This window comes from Protopterus annectens, chromosome 1.part0 (genome assembly GCF_019279795.1).
Source record: "Protopterus annectens isolate FY-2018-M chromosome 1.part0, PAN1.0, whole genome shotgun sequence".
Taxonomy (NCBI): domain Eukaryota; kingdom Metazoa; phylum Chordata; order Ceratodontiformes; family Protopteridae; genus Protopterus; species Protopterus annectens.
This window is the reverse complement of record NC_056725.1, coordinates 64,001,938-64,017,973: the sequence shown is the minus strand read 5'-3', so window position 1 is coordinate 64,017,973 and position 16,036 is coordinate 64,001,938. Positions and strand designations below refer to the sequence as shown.

Below are 16,036 nucleotides of genomic sequence, written 5' to 3'. Positions count from 1 at the left end.
AGCTTTGCTTTGACATGGAATGGCAGAGATTGTTCCTTCAGCCAAGCATGCCTACGTATGACTGCGCCAGTCATAGCTGACCTACATGAAGCTTCCAATGCATCATAACCACATTGCAAGAAATGGTTGCTAACCTGTTGGGAGTTATGTACCAGATCCTGAAGTGATTTACGATCTAGGGGTTCAGGTGAAGACAGTTTTTTATGCAATTCATCTAACAAATACTCTTGGTACTGTATCATATGAAATTGACAATTCAATGCCCTCATAGAAAGAGTAGCAGAAGTATACACTTTTTTACCCCATCTCTCTAAAGCTCTAGACTCCCTTTCAGAGGGGAGAGGATTTTTAGTAGTGGCAGCTGCAACCCCTTTAGGGCCCTGGGAAATAGTTTCTGGATCAGCAGAGTGGGCCTTGTAAAGGTGAAGATGCGAGTCCGGGACCCTGTAGTACCTATCGGGTTTGGCAAGAGCCGGAGGGAGAGAATCAGGGGTTGAGCTAGACTCAGAGTACACATCATCAATGACATTTAAAACAGGAGGAATAGCCAAAGGTCTATGCTGAGGCAAATGCAAGAAGGTCCTTAATCTCTTCCTGGAATCAGAGAATTCCTGGCCCTGCCATTGGAAATGCTCTCTCATAGTGTGGAGTGTCTCCCCAAAGGAAAACTCTTCAGGAGGAGAGGCCGAAGGAATAGATTCCTCTGCATCAGAATCCTCATAGGCCGAAAAAGCCTCCTCCTGGTGGTCCGAGAGAGTAGAACCATCTGAGGCCTCATCTGAGGAGTGGGGATAAGAGGGCTCAACCCTGGGCCTTTTGTCTGGAGGAGGTTGAGAGCCCCTGTCCGGATGAGGTTGAGAGCCCCTAATTAAGGAGATAAGGTCCTCTGCTGGGTCCCTGAGGGATAACCTTGGGAGGCAAAGCTTTGGAGAGTTTAGCAGCTTTAGCCCTAGAGAATGCCTTAATGGACATGGATGCAGGAGGCCTCGCTGCACCACGTGCTGGTGTAGTTTTGTCTAAAGGTATGGTGTCGGAAGGTTTCAGGACACCAGTTTCTGTTGGAAATTCAATAACCGAGTCAGCCGGGGCCTCCGGGACCGAGGTAGTCGGCTGAGCGGTTTCGGTGGTAGAAGTACCAAGGACTCTGTTTCAGCCGAGACCGAGACACTCGCGGTAGGCCTGGCCGTGGTTTCAGCTGAAACTGCGGCCCGCGTGTCGGTCCTTGTCCTTCCGTTTCTTAATCAAATGTGAAGTCGGAGACTCCGACAGCATATTGTACGAAAAACTAGCCCCAAAAAATTCCTCTGCAAACTCCGCCCGATGTCTAAGAGTGCGTCGGTTGAAGGAAGCACAGGCTGAACAGGCCGAGACGTCATGGTCTGGGCCAAGGCAGGGGAGGCAGTAAGAGTGGAAATCCTTATGAGGTATTTGTTTCCCACAAGTTAAACAATTATTAACTTTATCTGACATCGGCTGAGGCAAGAAAGAGTCCCCAACGGGGTACTTAGCTTTTTGAAGTCTTCGGTAGCTGAATTACAGGAGCTGGCCGACTGGCACTTGCGAACTGCTTCTGCTTCGGGCACCACGCGGCAAGAAAGACTGAGGAAGATGGCATCGGCTGACTCTTTTGTACCCCAGGCGCTCTGACGTCGGGGAAAGGGCGACATCAGCCGACGCCGGACCCAGACTTTGGAATCCGGCCGACCGAAGGGCTCCCTGAGGCAGGACAACCCATATGTGATGACTGCAGATGCATCCTTGAAGGACATCTGTGTATTTACTCCACTGAAGGGCATATCTTTTAAGTCCATGCTACCTTTAATGGTTAAGCCAGCTGAAATTCAAAACTTGGAATGAGTAAAAAAAAAAAAAAAAAAAAAAGAAACAGATGAAACAAGTCATCCCTGCCCTAGTGGTGACAAGAACACCTGCTTCACCACACGGGCTACCTACATCCCCCTCTGTTCATATGTGTGTTTTCCACCACATGCACTAACCGTAGCTTCCACTGGCTTAGGGTGGTCATGCTCATATCTTCCTGGAAACAGCTTCCCACATCAAGACAGGCTTCCACTTTCCAGTCAAGGCCCTGTCATTACAGAAGTGGTACAAGCTGGCGGGAACCATCATTCCTAGCCCCTGAATGGGAACACCCAACCTCCCTGATAAGCAACTGAGCCACTAGTAAAACTTTGGTCAGCTGACCTGCATTCAGGGCTTGATCACAATATGCCATCTGCCCAGGTTAGTACGATTTTTAATTTACTGATACATGCAGAAGTGGAAAAAGGTAGCGAAAGGGAATTGGGATATATTGGAAGGGGTGAAGATGACAACAGCAATTACTTAAGTGAATAATTTGATACTGATAAGAATAAAGGACTGATGAAAGAAATAATTATAGAAGCAACAGCGACTTGAAAATTATGGCATTACAATTAAAAAGAGATAACATAAGAAAGTGAAGGTAGGGGGAATTTCACTGAATCATAACTACCAATTTTGGAAACTGGCAATGGAAAAACAGAGAAAAATAAAGCAGAAAAATCTATTTGAAAGAGATGAAAAAAGTGATTACAATATGGATTTCATTATGGAAATTTTAATGTTTCTTTTGCAAAAATGCATATCTGACAAATAATAGATAAACAAGGACATTAAGCTATATGGGTATAGGCTGCTTGACAGAAAAAAAGGAGTTACTATGGTTAATATCCTCCAAGACTACCACATAAGTGGTAGTCCCCTAAATACAGAAAAAATAATAAGGGATCTGGGGACCCAAGTAGATAGTAATCTCTCCTTTGATAACCATATTGCCAAGGTGGCTAGAAAATCCTTCTATGTGGCCCACCTAATCTCAAAAAGGTTTGCATCCAGATCAAAGGCGGTTATTGTGCCTCTCTACTCATCACTTATTAGGCCCATTACAGAATACAATGCCCCATTTGGGATGTACCTTACTAGACCCCCTGCAACAGCTGGAAAGACCACAGAAGTACCTCACCAAGAGGATTACTGGTCTCAAACAGATGACCTATGCAGCCCGACTAAAGAAACTCCAGCTGTACTCGGTTGCCTACCGCTTACTCAGAGGTGATCTCTGCCTGACATACAAGGTCATGTCCAACCTAGAATTGATGGATATGCTCCACCTAAAAAAACCCCAACCCAATCCCTGACACGCTCTAGGGATATAAACCTTACCACAACGTTAAATCGGATGTGCTGGAGGGATAGATTCCTGACCCAGAGACCCCTCATGCTTTGGAACAAAATTCCAATATACATCAGGCAGAGCCCCTCACTAGCACTCTTCAAAAGAGACCTTGATGGGTGGATGGGAAACAGAAAATTTACCCCTGGGGATCACTGCAGTGGCTCTGCTGGACAGAGCCACAGGGAACTAATGGCTCTGCTGGTCACAGTCACAGGTAACTAATCTAAGGGGGTGGCGAAAGCCAACATACACTGGCTAGGCTTGTAAATGCCCTTGGGCAGATAGCCTAGTACCTATGAACCTAAGATGCAAGACTTCATCCAGTTTAAAGGGGTACTGTAGATAGTTAAAAACAAAAATGGGCCTGCAACAATATATTCTGTAGTTAATCAGGCATCCTTAAATGTGCATGATATATTTTTTAAAATACTCAAAGAAACAGATACTTTTAAGAAAATAATGTAGACATTTTTTTTGGGGGGGGGGGGGTATTGTATATAAATATGTATATATTTAACGTACTATAAATATGCTTAATGTACTCTTTCTTTGATAATTACCATGGGATCTTTTACACCCATCTGAACCCTTAATAACGCACTGCAGTTCAGCAACGGATTGGATATGGCGGGAAGGACTCAAAGTCTTCTGAGCCTTCACCACCAAAACCAACTATGCTATCTGATGAGCCACCAAGGTGGCTCACTTACCCGGGGGGCTGGACTGATGCAACACTGGCACTCTACCAAGTGAGTATGTGCAACATTCAGCATATGACTGGGGGCATGTAATTCGTATTACTAAACAGTGATGGCAGCCTTCGCAGTGCAAGTGTGGAAGTGTACAGGGATTGGTAGAGGCATTTCAGCTCCCCCCCATGGTGGTGTGCATGCACACATCAGCTGACAAGCCCCATCAGGAACTCCTCTCAGCTGTACCTCATGAACGATGCAGCAATGGGTGGCCCTGGTCTGTGTAGTTGAAGACAAACCCTCCTGTCACTGGGTTTGAGGGTATTCCTCATTCCTGAAGCAAAGCATAATTAGGGAGGAGTTGTGGGACACAAATACCCTTCATGCCTGCCTGCCTAATGACACCAACAAGGATATTAATTTATTATTATGAATGATTACTTCCTTCAGCTAGTGCTAGCCCCAGGAAGTGGACAGCTGCAGCTGCTTGAGAATGAATGGGAACTGAAGGCAGAGTGCCTGAAAGCTGGCACAGAGGTAAGCAAGAAGCCTACAAAAACAGAACCATGTACTAATCTCCAAGACTACTATACTAATATCACTTACTACATTTATGAAGATGATACACTGTTCAATGCTCATCTTTAAGATGCCTCTAACTGTCATGACAGCTTGTCTAGTAATCAGACAAGGAAAACAAACAAATAAGTAATACAGTAGAGTTACTTACATATCTACAATAAGGACTGAATCCCCCCAGTGTCTGTATCTGACCAAATCCAAGAGGTACTGGGAATCTGGAGTTGGCATGTCCAAAGTATCAACAATGTGAAGGAGATCCTTAAAAATAAGAGAAAATACATTAAAAAGACAGATGCTTCATATGGTTTTATTTTTCTCTACTTATTTTAGCAAATGGAAAACAATCTTGTACCTAATGTACATTTGTAAAAACAATATGTTAATTAAGGTTACTGTAATTAGTATTCATGAGCTTATGTTTGTGTTAAAGTACATGAAATAAACATATCTGTTCTCAACTCAGCAAATCAAACTGTACTTGTTAGACAGCAGTAAAGTACAGAAAAGTCCCAGAGTTAAGCTCTGAAGGCCAGTAGCGGCGCTAGACCAGGGTGTCCCCCCCCCTATGAAACTGTGTGCCCCAGTCATATGAATAGTAAAAACAAAAGTCCCAAGTCATGGCTCGTACTCAGCTTTGCTGCACAGAAGCCTGCTGCAGGAGTTACAAAGCATGGAGACTTCACAGCAGCTCCAGTTTTTTTTTGTGGGACAAACAGTAGCTAGTTGGTGAGACAGGATAGATGAAGGCAAAAAAAATAAATAAGTAATAAAGTATAGAATGCTCAGTAACTATTTATCCACAATCCATTCTTAAACATGAAAGATCATTTCCATATGTTTTCTAATAGGGAAAAAATAAATAACTGCCACAGTCTGTTAAGGTATTTAAATATTTTATATAACATGGTAACATGAGCAATGCAGAGAATGATGGATGACAAGTCAGGAAGCAAAACAGAGTAGTATTGCTGGAAATTAATTCATCCTCAAGTCTTGGCGAGTACCTTCACGAGGTGGACCCCGTTCTTCACAAAATCTCACCAACAAGACACTGACATATAGACTGTATTTTATACAGGATATACCATGGACAGAAGTAGGTTAAAAAGTAAAAAAGATAGCTGGGTGCGCAAGACTCGGTATAAAAAAGGACCCAATCATGGTAGGTGCACTGGGGCCAGGAATGGAACAAAATGACAGCGTAGAATCCTCAAGACACAGATACATTCCTACAATGGGGGCTACGCTAGGCCTGGGGGGGGGGGTTGGCCCCACTGTTGTAGAAGGAAGTAGCAGTCCACAAAAACTGAGAAGTCAAAAAAGAGCCATAAAGACGACAGAGTGGACTATTGATAATAAATTGTGTATTGTTACCATTATGCAAGAAGCCCAGTATTTCCACACAGAAGATATACAAAAAAGATTAAGACAGAAATTAGAGGAAAGAAAAATATTTTCACAAGAAAAACTGTCAGAAGCTACAAATACAAATTTGTGTTCATTAATACAACAGATTTATGAAAGACATTATATAGACCAAGAAACCTTGATCTGTTTGGAAAAAGAATCAGCTGAGAAACAGCAAAAAATATAAAGAACAAAATCTACAGACTTTTGAAAGGTATAAAAAAGAAATCTGGACATGGGAAAGAAACAGGCATCTTATATGGTACAATATTTATGCAAAGGAGACTGCCAAATTAATCAACACATAAAAGGCAGCCTCAAAGATACTCGGACAAAAACAGGCAAAGGCATCCAGATATGAAAAAAATTCACAATAAAAAAACATAAGATCACAAAGAGGGAACGTAGAACAGGAAAATTAGTAAAGTAGGAGTTAAAAAAAAAAAATAGAAGTTAAGGAATACTTGCAAAGTGAAGGATTTAGGTTTAACACAGGTTACATCACAGCATTATGGAACGAGTCCTTAAAGTAAGGAGAAACCGGAGGGTCAGGAGACAACTGAAGAAGAAATATGGACATGGGAAAGAAAGAAATTTAATATGGTGTAATATTTATGCAATGGAGAAAGCAAAACGAATCAATACAAAAAGAGCAGCACCAAAAATATTTGGAGAGAAATACAGGCAAGGGCATCCAGACACGAAAATTTTACAATACAAAATATAAGAAAACAAAGAGGGAAAGCAGCAAAGAGGATCAGTAATGGGGAAATTAAAGAAACAGAAACTGAGGTTATGGAGCACCTGCGAAGTGAAGGAATTAGTGTAAAAAATCTAACTCCGAAAACACTATAGCAGGATAGAGGAACAGATCCACAAGTTAAGAAGAAACTTGTGGAGTGAGAAACCAGTTCAGATCAGTTGCCATATGAAAATACTTTGCCATATGAAAATAAGTTCAGACCAGATCAGTTGCCATATGAAGATACTTTGGAGCCTTTTATAGGAAATCAGTACAAACGTTCAGTTAGAGTTGCACAGCAAGGGGATGAACAGGAACCTATGGGAACTTTGATGCAGTGAGTTCCCATATGAAAGAACAATGGATGACACAGAATGAAACTGAACAGAATGCGGAACAGGAAGATGCTTTGGAATTTTCTATAGAATGCTCACAGGAAATGGAGAGCAAAGAGTGTGCCCTTAGTTTAGAAGAAAATGATCTAAGAGAAGAGTTGCTTGACTTAATTGAGATGGACAGACATATTAAGATCAGTGAAAGAAACAGACTACAAAAAACAAAAATGTTATAAGTTTGATAACCAAATGAACACAGTAATTACAGCTGTCCATAGAGATTCATGTGATATAACGGAAGTACACACGATATACTACTGTGCAGCTAAATTAATAACCGAATAAGTCCTACCACAAGAACACAGGGTAGTAAGGGAAAGGAAGTGGAGAAATCAAATGCCATCATAGAAGTATCAAACAGGGAAAACTATAAAGCAATTAAGACAAAGTGTCAGTGTTCGAAGAGTATAGAAGAGGGAAGAGAACAAAAAAAATAGAATGATAGAAGTGATAAAAGCAATGCGCAATATCGGAACAGATCAGAATCTATCGTGCACTACCACAAATAATAAACTAAAATTATTAGCACAGGCAGAAAAACCTAGAAGATATGCAGATACATATAAAGGAACAGTACAAAATAAGCAATTTATTGATGACCCCAAAAATGTTTTATAGAAAACTGGGAAATAAAGCAAAAGAAATTGAAACCACACCAAAAAATGAAGACATAGATGTATTTTGGAGAAATATCTAGGAAGATCCTGTGGAACATAATGATGCTAAATGGATAAATAATAAAAGAAAGAATAAGAGGTTCAAATGTACAGGATATGAAATGGAATGAAGTAACGGCCAGAGAGATTGAAACAAAGTTAAGAAAAGCTCCTAATTGGAAAACCCCAGGACCAGATGCATTACCTAACTTCTGGTAAAAGTATTAACATCTTTACGTGAAGACTTAGTCATAACTAAGAACTATATATATGCACACCCTGAACAGACACAAAAGCCTGGTTAACCAGAAAAACAATACTCCTACTTAAGAGTGAACCTGCAAGCTATCCTAAAAGCTATAAGACCAATCATTTGTCTTCTGACTATGTATAAATTATACACTGGAATTGATGCTGACAGAGTTTACAGTCATTTAGAAGAAAACTCAATCATGGCAACAGAACAAAAGGGTAATAAAAGAAAGTCATGCGGAACAAAGGATCATTTGCTTTTAAATAAAGCCATAATGGAAAACTGAAAAAGGGGAAGAATACAAGTGTGGCATGGAAGCACTACAAAAAAACTTTTGACAGTATCCCGCATTCATGGATAAAAAGTGCTTAAAATGTATAAGACACACCCTACACCGATCGATTACATTACAGCAACCATGAAACAGTGGCAAACCACTTTGCAGTTAAGCCATGATAAAGGACAAATTATTATTCCAGGGAGAAAAATTCAAAGGAGAATATTCCAGAGTGAGTCTCTGTCACTGCTGCACTTTTGACTTGTGCTTAACCCATTAAGCTTTCTACTTAACAGATTAGGTCATGGCTACAATTTGACTCCCAGATAACAACAAACTGTAAAGACTTCTCATCTTTCAGTAGATGATTTAAAACTATACAGTCCATCAAATGAGGAACTGAAAGCCCAACTGCAAGTGGTCATAACTTTTTCAGATGATATACGAATGTCATTTGGTCTTGATAAATGTGCAAAAGCCACCTTTAAAGCAGGAAAGCTGCAGCACCAAGAAAACATCAGTTTGGGACAGGAATGTGATATAAAAGAACTTGAGCAAGAGGGAGTGTACAAGTATTTGGAAACTGATGAAGGATCACTAAAAAAATGAAAAACTGTGAATAAAACTTAGTAAGGAATACTTTAGAAGACTAAAATTAATACTGAAAACAGCGCTGACTACTAGGAACCAAGTCCAAGCTATAAACCAATTTGCTCTTCCTGTCCTAACTTACAGTTTTGAAGTGGTTGACTGGCCCCAAAAGCTGCTGGATATGCCTCATTCTGAAGGAGGTTTGGGCCTCCTCGAAATTGATTACATGTATAGATCTGCAATTGCGGGACTGCAGACATATCTGCTGACCTCACATGACCCAAAAATAGTGAAAGCTTTGAAACATGAGGAGATTAAGTCTAAGATTATTTCCCTGCTTAATTTAGCAGAACCACAAAATTGGCATCAAGCAGGAAGGGAAACCAAACCAGAAGTAGATAAAAATCAGGCAGCAACTGAATGTGACAAAAAAAACAAAAGAAAGAATATAAGGTGAAGGATCAGATGAGAAGGCATGAAATGTGGAAAATGCATAAATATAGTTGCAAGTATAGAAAACTCTTGGAACAACCTCATGTTGATCAGAATCAAATGCAAGAATGGTTAAGGAGAGGTGAATTTAAACCAAAATAAGAAAGGTTAATATTGGCAGCCCAAGATGGAGGACTATGTACACGATGGTTTACAAAGTCTATGTGGGAGAAACAGACTGATGTAGGTTTTGTAAAACAGAATTGGAAAGTCACACCTCTTGTTGCTGGTTGTGATATACCAATGGCAGGACGACTGCATAATGAAAGGCATAAAATGTGGCAAGACTGATTCATTGGGGATTGTTCAAAATTATAATACTGAAGTAGCTGAAAAGCAAAAGAAACATGAGCCACAAAGCATTATAGAAAACAATGAAGTTTATATCACACCGGATCATCTATTACCAACAGTTCAAAAAACAGAAGCGAAAACACCAGCTATAGTAGTAGTCCATGAAAAAAAGATAAAAGCAGCACTGAACACTGAAATTGCTAAAACCACTGACTACAGTGTCTTACGTAAAGACTGATACAGAGTCATAGAATATCAGGATTTGAGGCAGAAATGAGGGCAATGTGGAAGTAAGATACCTAGACAGTTTTAATATTAGTAGCAGGAGCAACGGGTCTTATAAAAAAGAATTTACAATCATACTTAGATATGTTACAGATACATGCAACTCCATATGAATTGCAGGACGAGTTCATTACTGGGCATATTGCGGGTGCTGTGAAGAGCACTTCTGGCTAACATCAAAGATTGAAACAATACTAATTTCATGAACTTTAATCATACTTTGACTTAGGAATGAGGTCCATTCCCGTCATGGTATTAGAAACCCAAAAGACTTGGAGAAATTAAAAACAAAGAATAGCTAAATTTGTACTGCTTAAGGATGTGGTTTGAACAGAGAGTATGCTACAGTGTAATAAATCAAGTGGTAGTCAACAATACAAAAGAAGTGGGAGAATAGCCCCCCCCAAAAAAAGTTAGACTCTCATAACAAATTGTATCCGTTTTGTACAATTATGTACTAAAAGGACACAGATGACATGAGAAACTATACTTTTAAGCAAATAAAGTACATTACAGAACAAAAAATAATACTCACTGAATCCCCAAATGACAGCCATCCTGCAGGAAGGTAGTCTCACATAAATTAGTGACGCCAATATCATGGACTGAAAATAAATGCCAAAAAATGCATTACTGTATCCTTTGGGAAGTCATCTACCCCAGGGAAACATCCCATTGCAAATCCATAAGAGATGACCCAGCTTTCTGGGATATGGAAATTAATGTGGACAGTGACCTAACTTTTGAACAATATGAATCTACTGTTCTAAGAAATTCCTTCTGTATTACACAGCTTATAAACAAGGGGACTGTGTCTTGATTTAGAGATGTCACTGTCCTCATTAGGCCAATCATTACATACAATGTCCCCCTTTTGGATGTATCTGTCCAGACACATGCAACAACTGGAACGCTCAGATACACCTTACTGAAAGGATACAGGACCTAAACATGTCCTTCACAGATGGACTCAAGGCCCTGTCACTATACTCTGCATCCTACAGACTGCTAAGAGGTGACCCATGTGTGGCATACAAGGCGTCCTCTGCCCCATTACAGATGGATTTACTGCACATCAGCAAGGCAAACATCAGAAATACTTAGGGATCTAAACCTCTTCTGCAACATCAACAGAATGGTTTAGAGGGACAAGTATATACCACAGAGGACACCGGTGCTGTGGAACAGACTCCTAAACCATACAAAAAGTTCATCCCTGTCCATATTCAAGCTTGACTTAGATGTATGGATGGGACACAGAAAAGGTACCCCATGACTGCTCCCTGTATTACTAATGGACAGAGATCGCTCCTAAATGTTTTTTTTCCAAAACATGGGTCCCCCTAAATTACCTATGGTATGATTCCATTTATTTTCATTAGGGATAACATATAATTACTGACCATGAGATGGGCAAGGCCAATCTATAACTAAATGAGATAGGTTATTTTAAGCACAAAAAGGGAAACTAGACTTAAAATGGCCCGCAAGGGCTGCCAGCCTAGTACTTATCTATGGACCTATGATTGTAAAAAGACGTAGTTTATGTCCAGTCTCCCTTTGCTTGCCATAAATGTCACTTGATTGCAATATAAAATGTACTTTTTTGCCTTATAGTGTAAAAAGAATCCAACAGAAACTGTCAAGAAGAACAACTCAAGATGCAACTGTTCAATGCTTCAGGTGGGCAAGTCAAGCAGGACCCCCCCCCAAAAAATAAGAACTCCTTCAGTCAGCATCAAGCAATACAGTTAAAAGCAAATTTGCATACCATACTATCCATGATACCCACAAGCAAAAGTATTAAATAAACTAAAGCCATAGTCAAACTTCCATTTCCAAAATGTGGAACATTTAGCAGCTATGACGGAAGCTCGCAGCAGGACTAAAATGCGGACTTTATACTTATAAAAAGAGTTCTTTGATGCCCAGTCTGCGTTACTTGGTTACACATAGTCCTTTTACACTATACATCAGGTACAAAAGTTATAAAACAACTGTAAAATATTGTGCTTTACCACACACCCAGCTCTTCAAAAATTAGAGATTTAATACATAATAAGCAAATTATTCCCTTAATCTCTCTCTGGGTATTATTACTTAAAGATTCTCAGTATCGAATAACTTTCCTCATCTCGATTACTATTACTTTATTCTACATCTTTCATCCATATGTGCAGGCATGCATACACTCGTGTGCGCGCACACATACGTGCATGCATACACTCGTGTGCGCACACATGTGCATGCATACATTCGTGCTCACACACATACATGCACAGGCATGCATACACTTGCACGCAGACATAAGTACACAAACATTCATGGGCAAACACACACACACACACACACCAGTTGCAGCCACTTTTATGACTTTACATTTCAGATATCTGCTTGAGGTCGCATCAATGAATAAATTCGTAAAGAATAGTCCAGAAATTTATTTCAGTTCGATGCCGTCAGAACCATACAGTACCAACTCCCCTCCGCCTCTCAATTACTTAGCTCAACAATATGACACAAAGACCCAAAATCAGGAACAGATTTTAAATCTCTCTCTTATATACTAAGAAAATTTCCAGGAAAAAATGTAACTTGGGTGGAAATTAACCAAGAAAAACACAAAACCACCTCCTGGAGGCGATAGGAAAGCCCAAATAAACAGTCAATTGAGTGTAGAACCACAAAGATTTATTAAATCCACTTCAGACTCAGTAAACGCTTTCGTCCTGACAAGTATAGGACTTTATCAAAACCAAAGTGCCTGCCAACTTGCAACAGCTAAATAGCACAACACTTATTAAACAATCAAGAATTAAAGTGATATCCATAAAAACAGCCTTAAACAAGCCAATAAGAACCATAGTTGGCTAGTAAAAATATACACAAGTGAAACACTGTGTGTGATAATCAACAATTAATAAAACTATCTCAATAAAAATTATACTCTGTGTTAAAATATGTTATAAAACAGATGCCTTACCCCTTAAAATCAGCATCAATGATATATGTTCATTCATTCCTGGGGGGGGTGTTGGCATTAACAATTAACTGCCATCTAAACTTACTCTTGTATATTTCATTAGACCAATTGCCACCCCTAATGTTTTTCTTAATAATCTCCAGAATATCAAACTTAAAACCATTGTAGGCATCACAAGAAAGTGTTTGTTTGCATAGGGCATTGCTGTTATAGTGGGTTTCTATGGCATAAAGGTGTTCATAAATTCTTTTACATAGAAAACCCGCTACAGCCCTGACAAACACATATACTAAACCTATATTGTCACAGTTTCTTCCCGCTAAATTAACTGTCCAAAGGGGATTGCCTATCAAGATGTCCATTGGTTTCAAAACAAACAGTATTTACAGTAGTAAATGGTTGTTTGAATAGGAACTTCAAATTGTGTCCTACCTTGTGAGTGAAAAGTGGCCTATTGCCCACTTTACTATACAATTCACTGTTGCATTCCAGTATCACCCAAATTTTTTGTCAAGATGCGTCTAACTTTCTGGCCAAAGGAACCAAAATAAGTGACCATAGAATGAGAAAAGTTTTGATTATTTGTTTGTGCCCCTTTATTATTAACAAAACCTTGTCCAAGCAAGGTAACAAACCTTGTGCCCCAACCTTCTAGGATCTTCTGGACCCATTGTTCAGGGTAGCCCCTGGCCACAAACATATTGATAAGGTTACCAAGCTCAATTTTTAAATCAGAGAGCATAGAACACATTCTACTACCTCTGATCATCTGACCCCTTACGATGTTCCTCTTCACAAAATGTGGATGATTACTTTCATAAGCCAAAAAACTGTTAGAATAGGTTGGCTTACGAAACACTTACACTGACTGATGTCTCTAGTAATGGTCACATCAAGGTAATCTATGACATCAGTACAAAAATTGTGGGTGAACTTAAAATAACCACAAATGTTATTAATGTAGTGAGTGAAATTGTCCACAACTGACCTCTCACCCTTCCAGAGGACAAAGATGTCATCCAAATAACGCAAATATGGTAACCATTCACAACCAAAACCTGAATCAAAGATGCATCTCTTTTCCCATGATGCCATCACTAAATTAGCATACATGGGAGCAAAGCTCGATCCCATCACAACTCCTTTCCATTGTTTAAAAAACTAATTTTCAAAACAAATGTAATTATTATGAAGAATAATCTCCATAACATCTGTGACAAAATTCATAAGAACCCCATTAAGCGTTGTGTATTCAAAAAGGGATTCTGAAAAAAGTTCCAGCCCAATATCATGTGGAATGAAACTAAATAGGTCAACCACATATATGGTGGAAAACCCTGTTGTTTCACCAAAAACTTCCTGCCTAATCCTATCTAAAAAAAAATCCCATGAGTCAGTTAAAACATAGGTAATAGGACGAAGTGCGTCCTTTAGTAAACGATCTACAAATATAATCCTAGTGACCAAGTAGAACTGTTGTGTGCAGCTACTATAAGTTGGAGGTGGTACACATTCTTGCGTACCTTTGGGATACCGAATACTGTGGGAATAAAAGGATGGTCATTGTATAAAAAGTTGTAAAGTTCTTCATTAATCACCCCTTGAAGCAAACTGTCTTCCAAAAATCAGTAATTTCCTATGCGCAATATTTATACTGGTCAGTGTCATATAGCGTATTAGCTATGTCATTCACATACTCCTCTAACAAAACCACACCTCCCCCTTTATCAGGCTTCATTATCCTGAGATAGGTTTCTCTAAATTTCCTCAAAAGTAATGCTTTGTCCTTACTAAGATTATAAAATTTGTCTTTCTGGGTATGAAATGCCTGGTACATCTCCTTAGTGCAAATCTTTTCAAAATCCACCAATGTTGGGTGCAAAGGGGGGTTGAAAAGGCTTTTTTTCTTAAACTTGTTCACGTGTGCAACATTATGTTCAAACAAACTGAAGTACAACTGAAAACTTGGCTTTCTTGTATATAGTTTTAATTCAGTCAACACATTTGCTATATTAATATTGCTCCCAGGGACAAATTTAAATCCCTTTTTAAACAAAGAAAAATGAGTGTCTGTTCATAGGTAGGTAGGTACTAGGCTATCGGCCCAAGGGCCTAAGTAAGCCTAGCCAACAAGGTTCCCTGGCTTACTCCACCCAAGAAAGTTAATTTCCTGTTCCCCTATCGAGCAAAGCCACAGAAGTGATCCCTGGGGTATATTTCCTATCCACTTATCAAGATTTTTCTTGAGGAGTGCTTATGAGGAACTTTGATGGACATAGATGGGTAGCTTGTTCCAGAGTATAGGAAGTCTCTGGGATAGGAATCTATCTTTCAAGCATGTCCTGTTCATTGTGGTGACAAGATTTAGGTCCCTAGAGCATGCAGCTCAGAGGGATTGGGATATTTTTAGGTGTAGCATGTCCAACAGCTCTGGATTTAACATAGCTTTATATGTTAGGCAGAGATCTCCTCAGACCAGGCGATATGCCACAGAGTAAAGCTGGAGTTTTTTGAGACGGTTAGTGTAGGGCATCTGTTTGAGGCCAGTAATCCTCTCTGTGAGGTACTTCTGTGGCCTTTCCAGCTGCTGCAGATGTCTTGTGAGGTACATTCCAAAAGGGGTGTTGTAATCTATAATAGGTCTAATGAGTGCCGAGTAGAGGGGAACAATGACCTCTTTTTCCTGGATGAGAACCCTTTTGTGATGAGGTGTGCCACATAGAAGGAAGGATTTCCTGACTACTGTGGCGATGTGATTATCAAAAAAGAGACTACTGTCCACCTGGGCCCCAAGGTCTCATCACACATCTGGAGTTAAGTAGACTGCTGTTTATTTGGTAGTTCATGGGTACAGAGTTTTTACCAAAGGGGATGACAATGCACTTTTTGGCATTGAGCTTGAGGCCATGCCTCTAACACCAGGCATCTGTCTCAGTGAGGCCTTTCTGTAGGATGTCCACATCATTTGGAGATTCGAATATGGCTCCTAATTTGCAGTCATCTGCAAACTTAGCTAGCCAGAGGCCTTCTGTGTTAGCCTGTACTTCAGAGAAATAGGTATCAAACAGGAGAGGTCCCAGGACCTAACCCTGTGGTACTCCACATGTCACTGGTTTGAAGTCAGATTTGGAGTCTGCAACTTCTACAGGGTGGGTTCTGTCAGTGAG

At 39.8% G+C, this 16,036-nt stretch overlaps 1 protein-coding gene across 2 annotated transcripts in view; it reads right to left on the bottom strand.

Annotated features, from left to right (window-relative positions):
* The window catches only part of MRPL4 (mitochondrial ribosomal protein L4), a 684,921-nt gene that overhangs the window by 215,592 nt on the left and 453,293 nt on the right, over window positions 1-16,036 (bottom strand). For both annotated transcript variants that reach the window (XM_044083705.1, XM_044083787.1), the window contains exon 7: window positions 4,643-4,752. In XM_044083705.1, coding sequence (XP_043939640.1) covers window positions 4,643-4,752 — 110 coding nt within the window. The remainder of the gene's footprint in view (window positions 1-4,642; window positions 4,753-16,036) is intronic.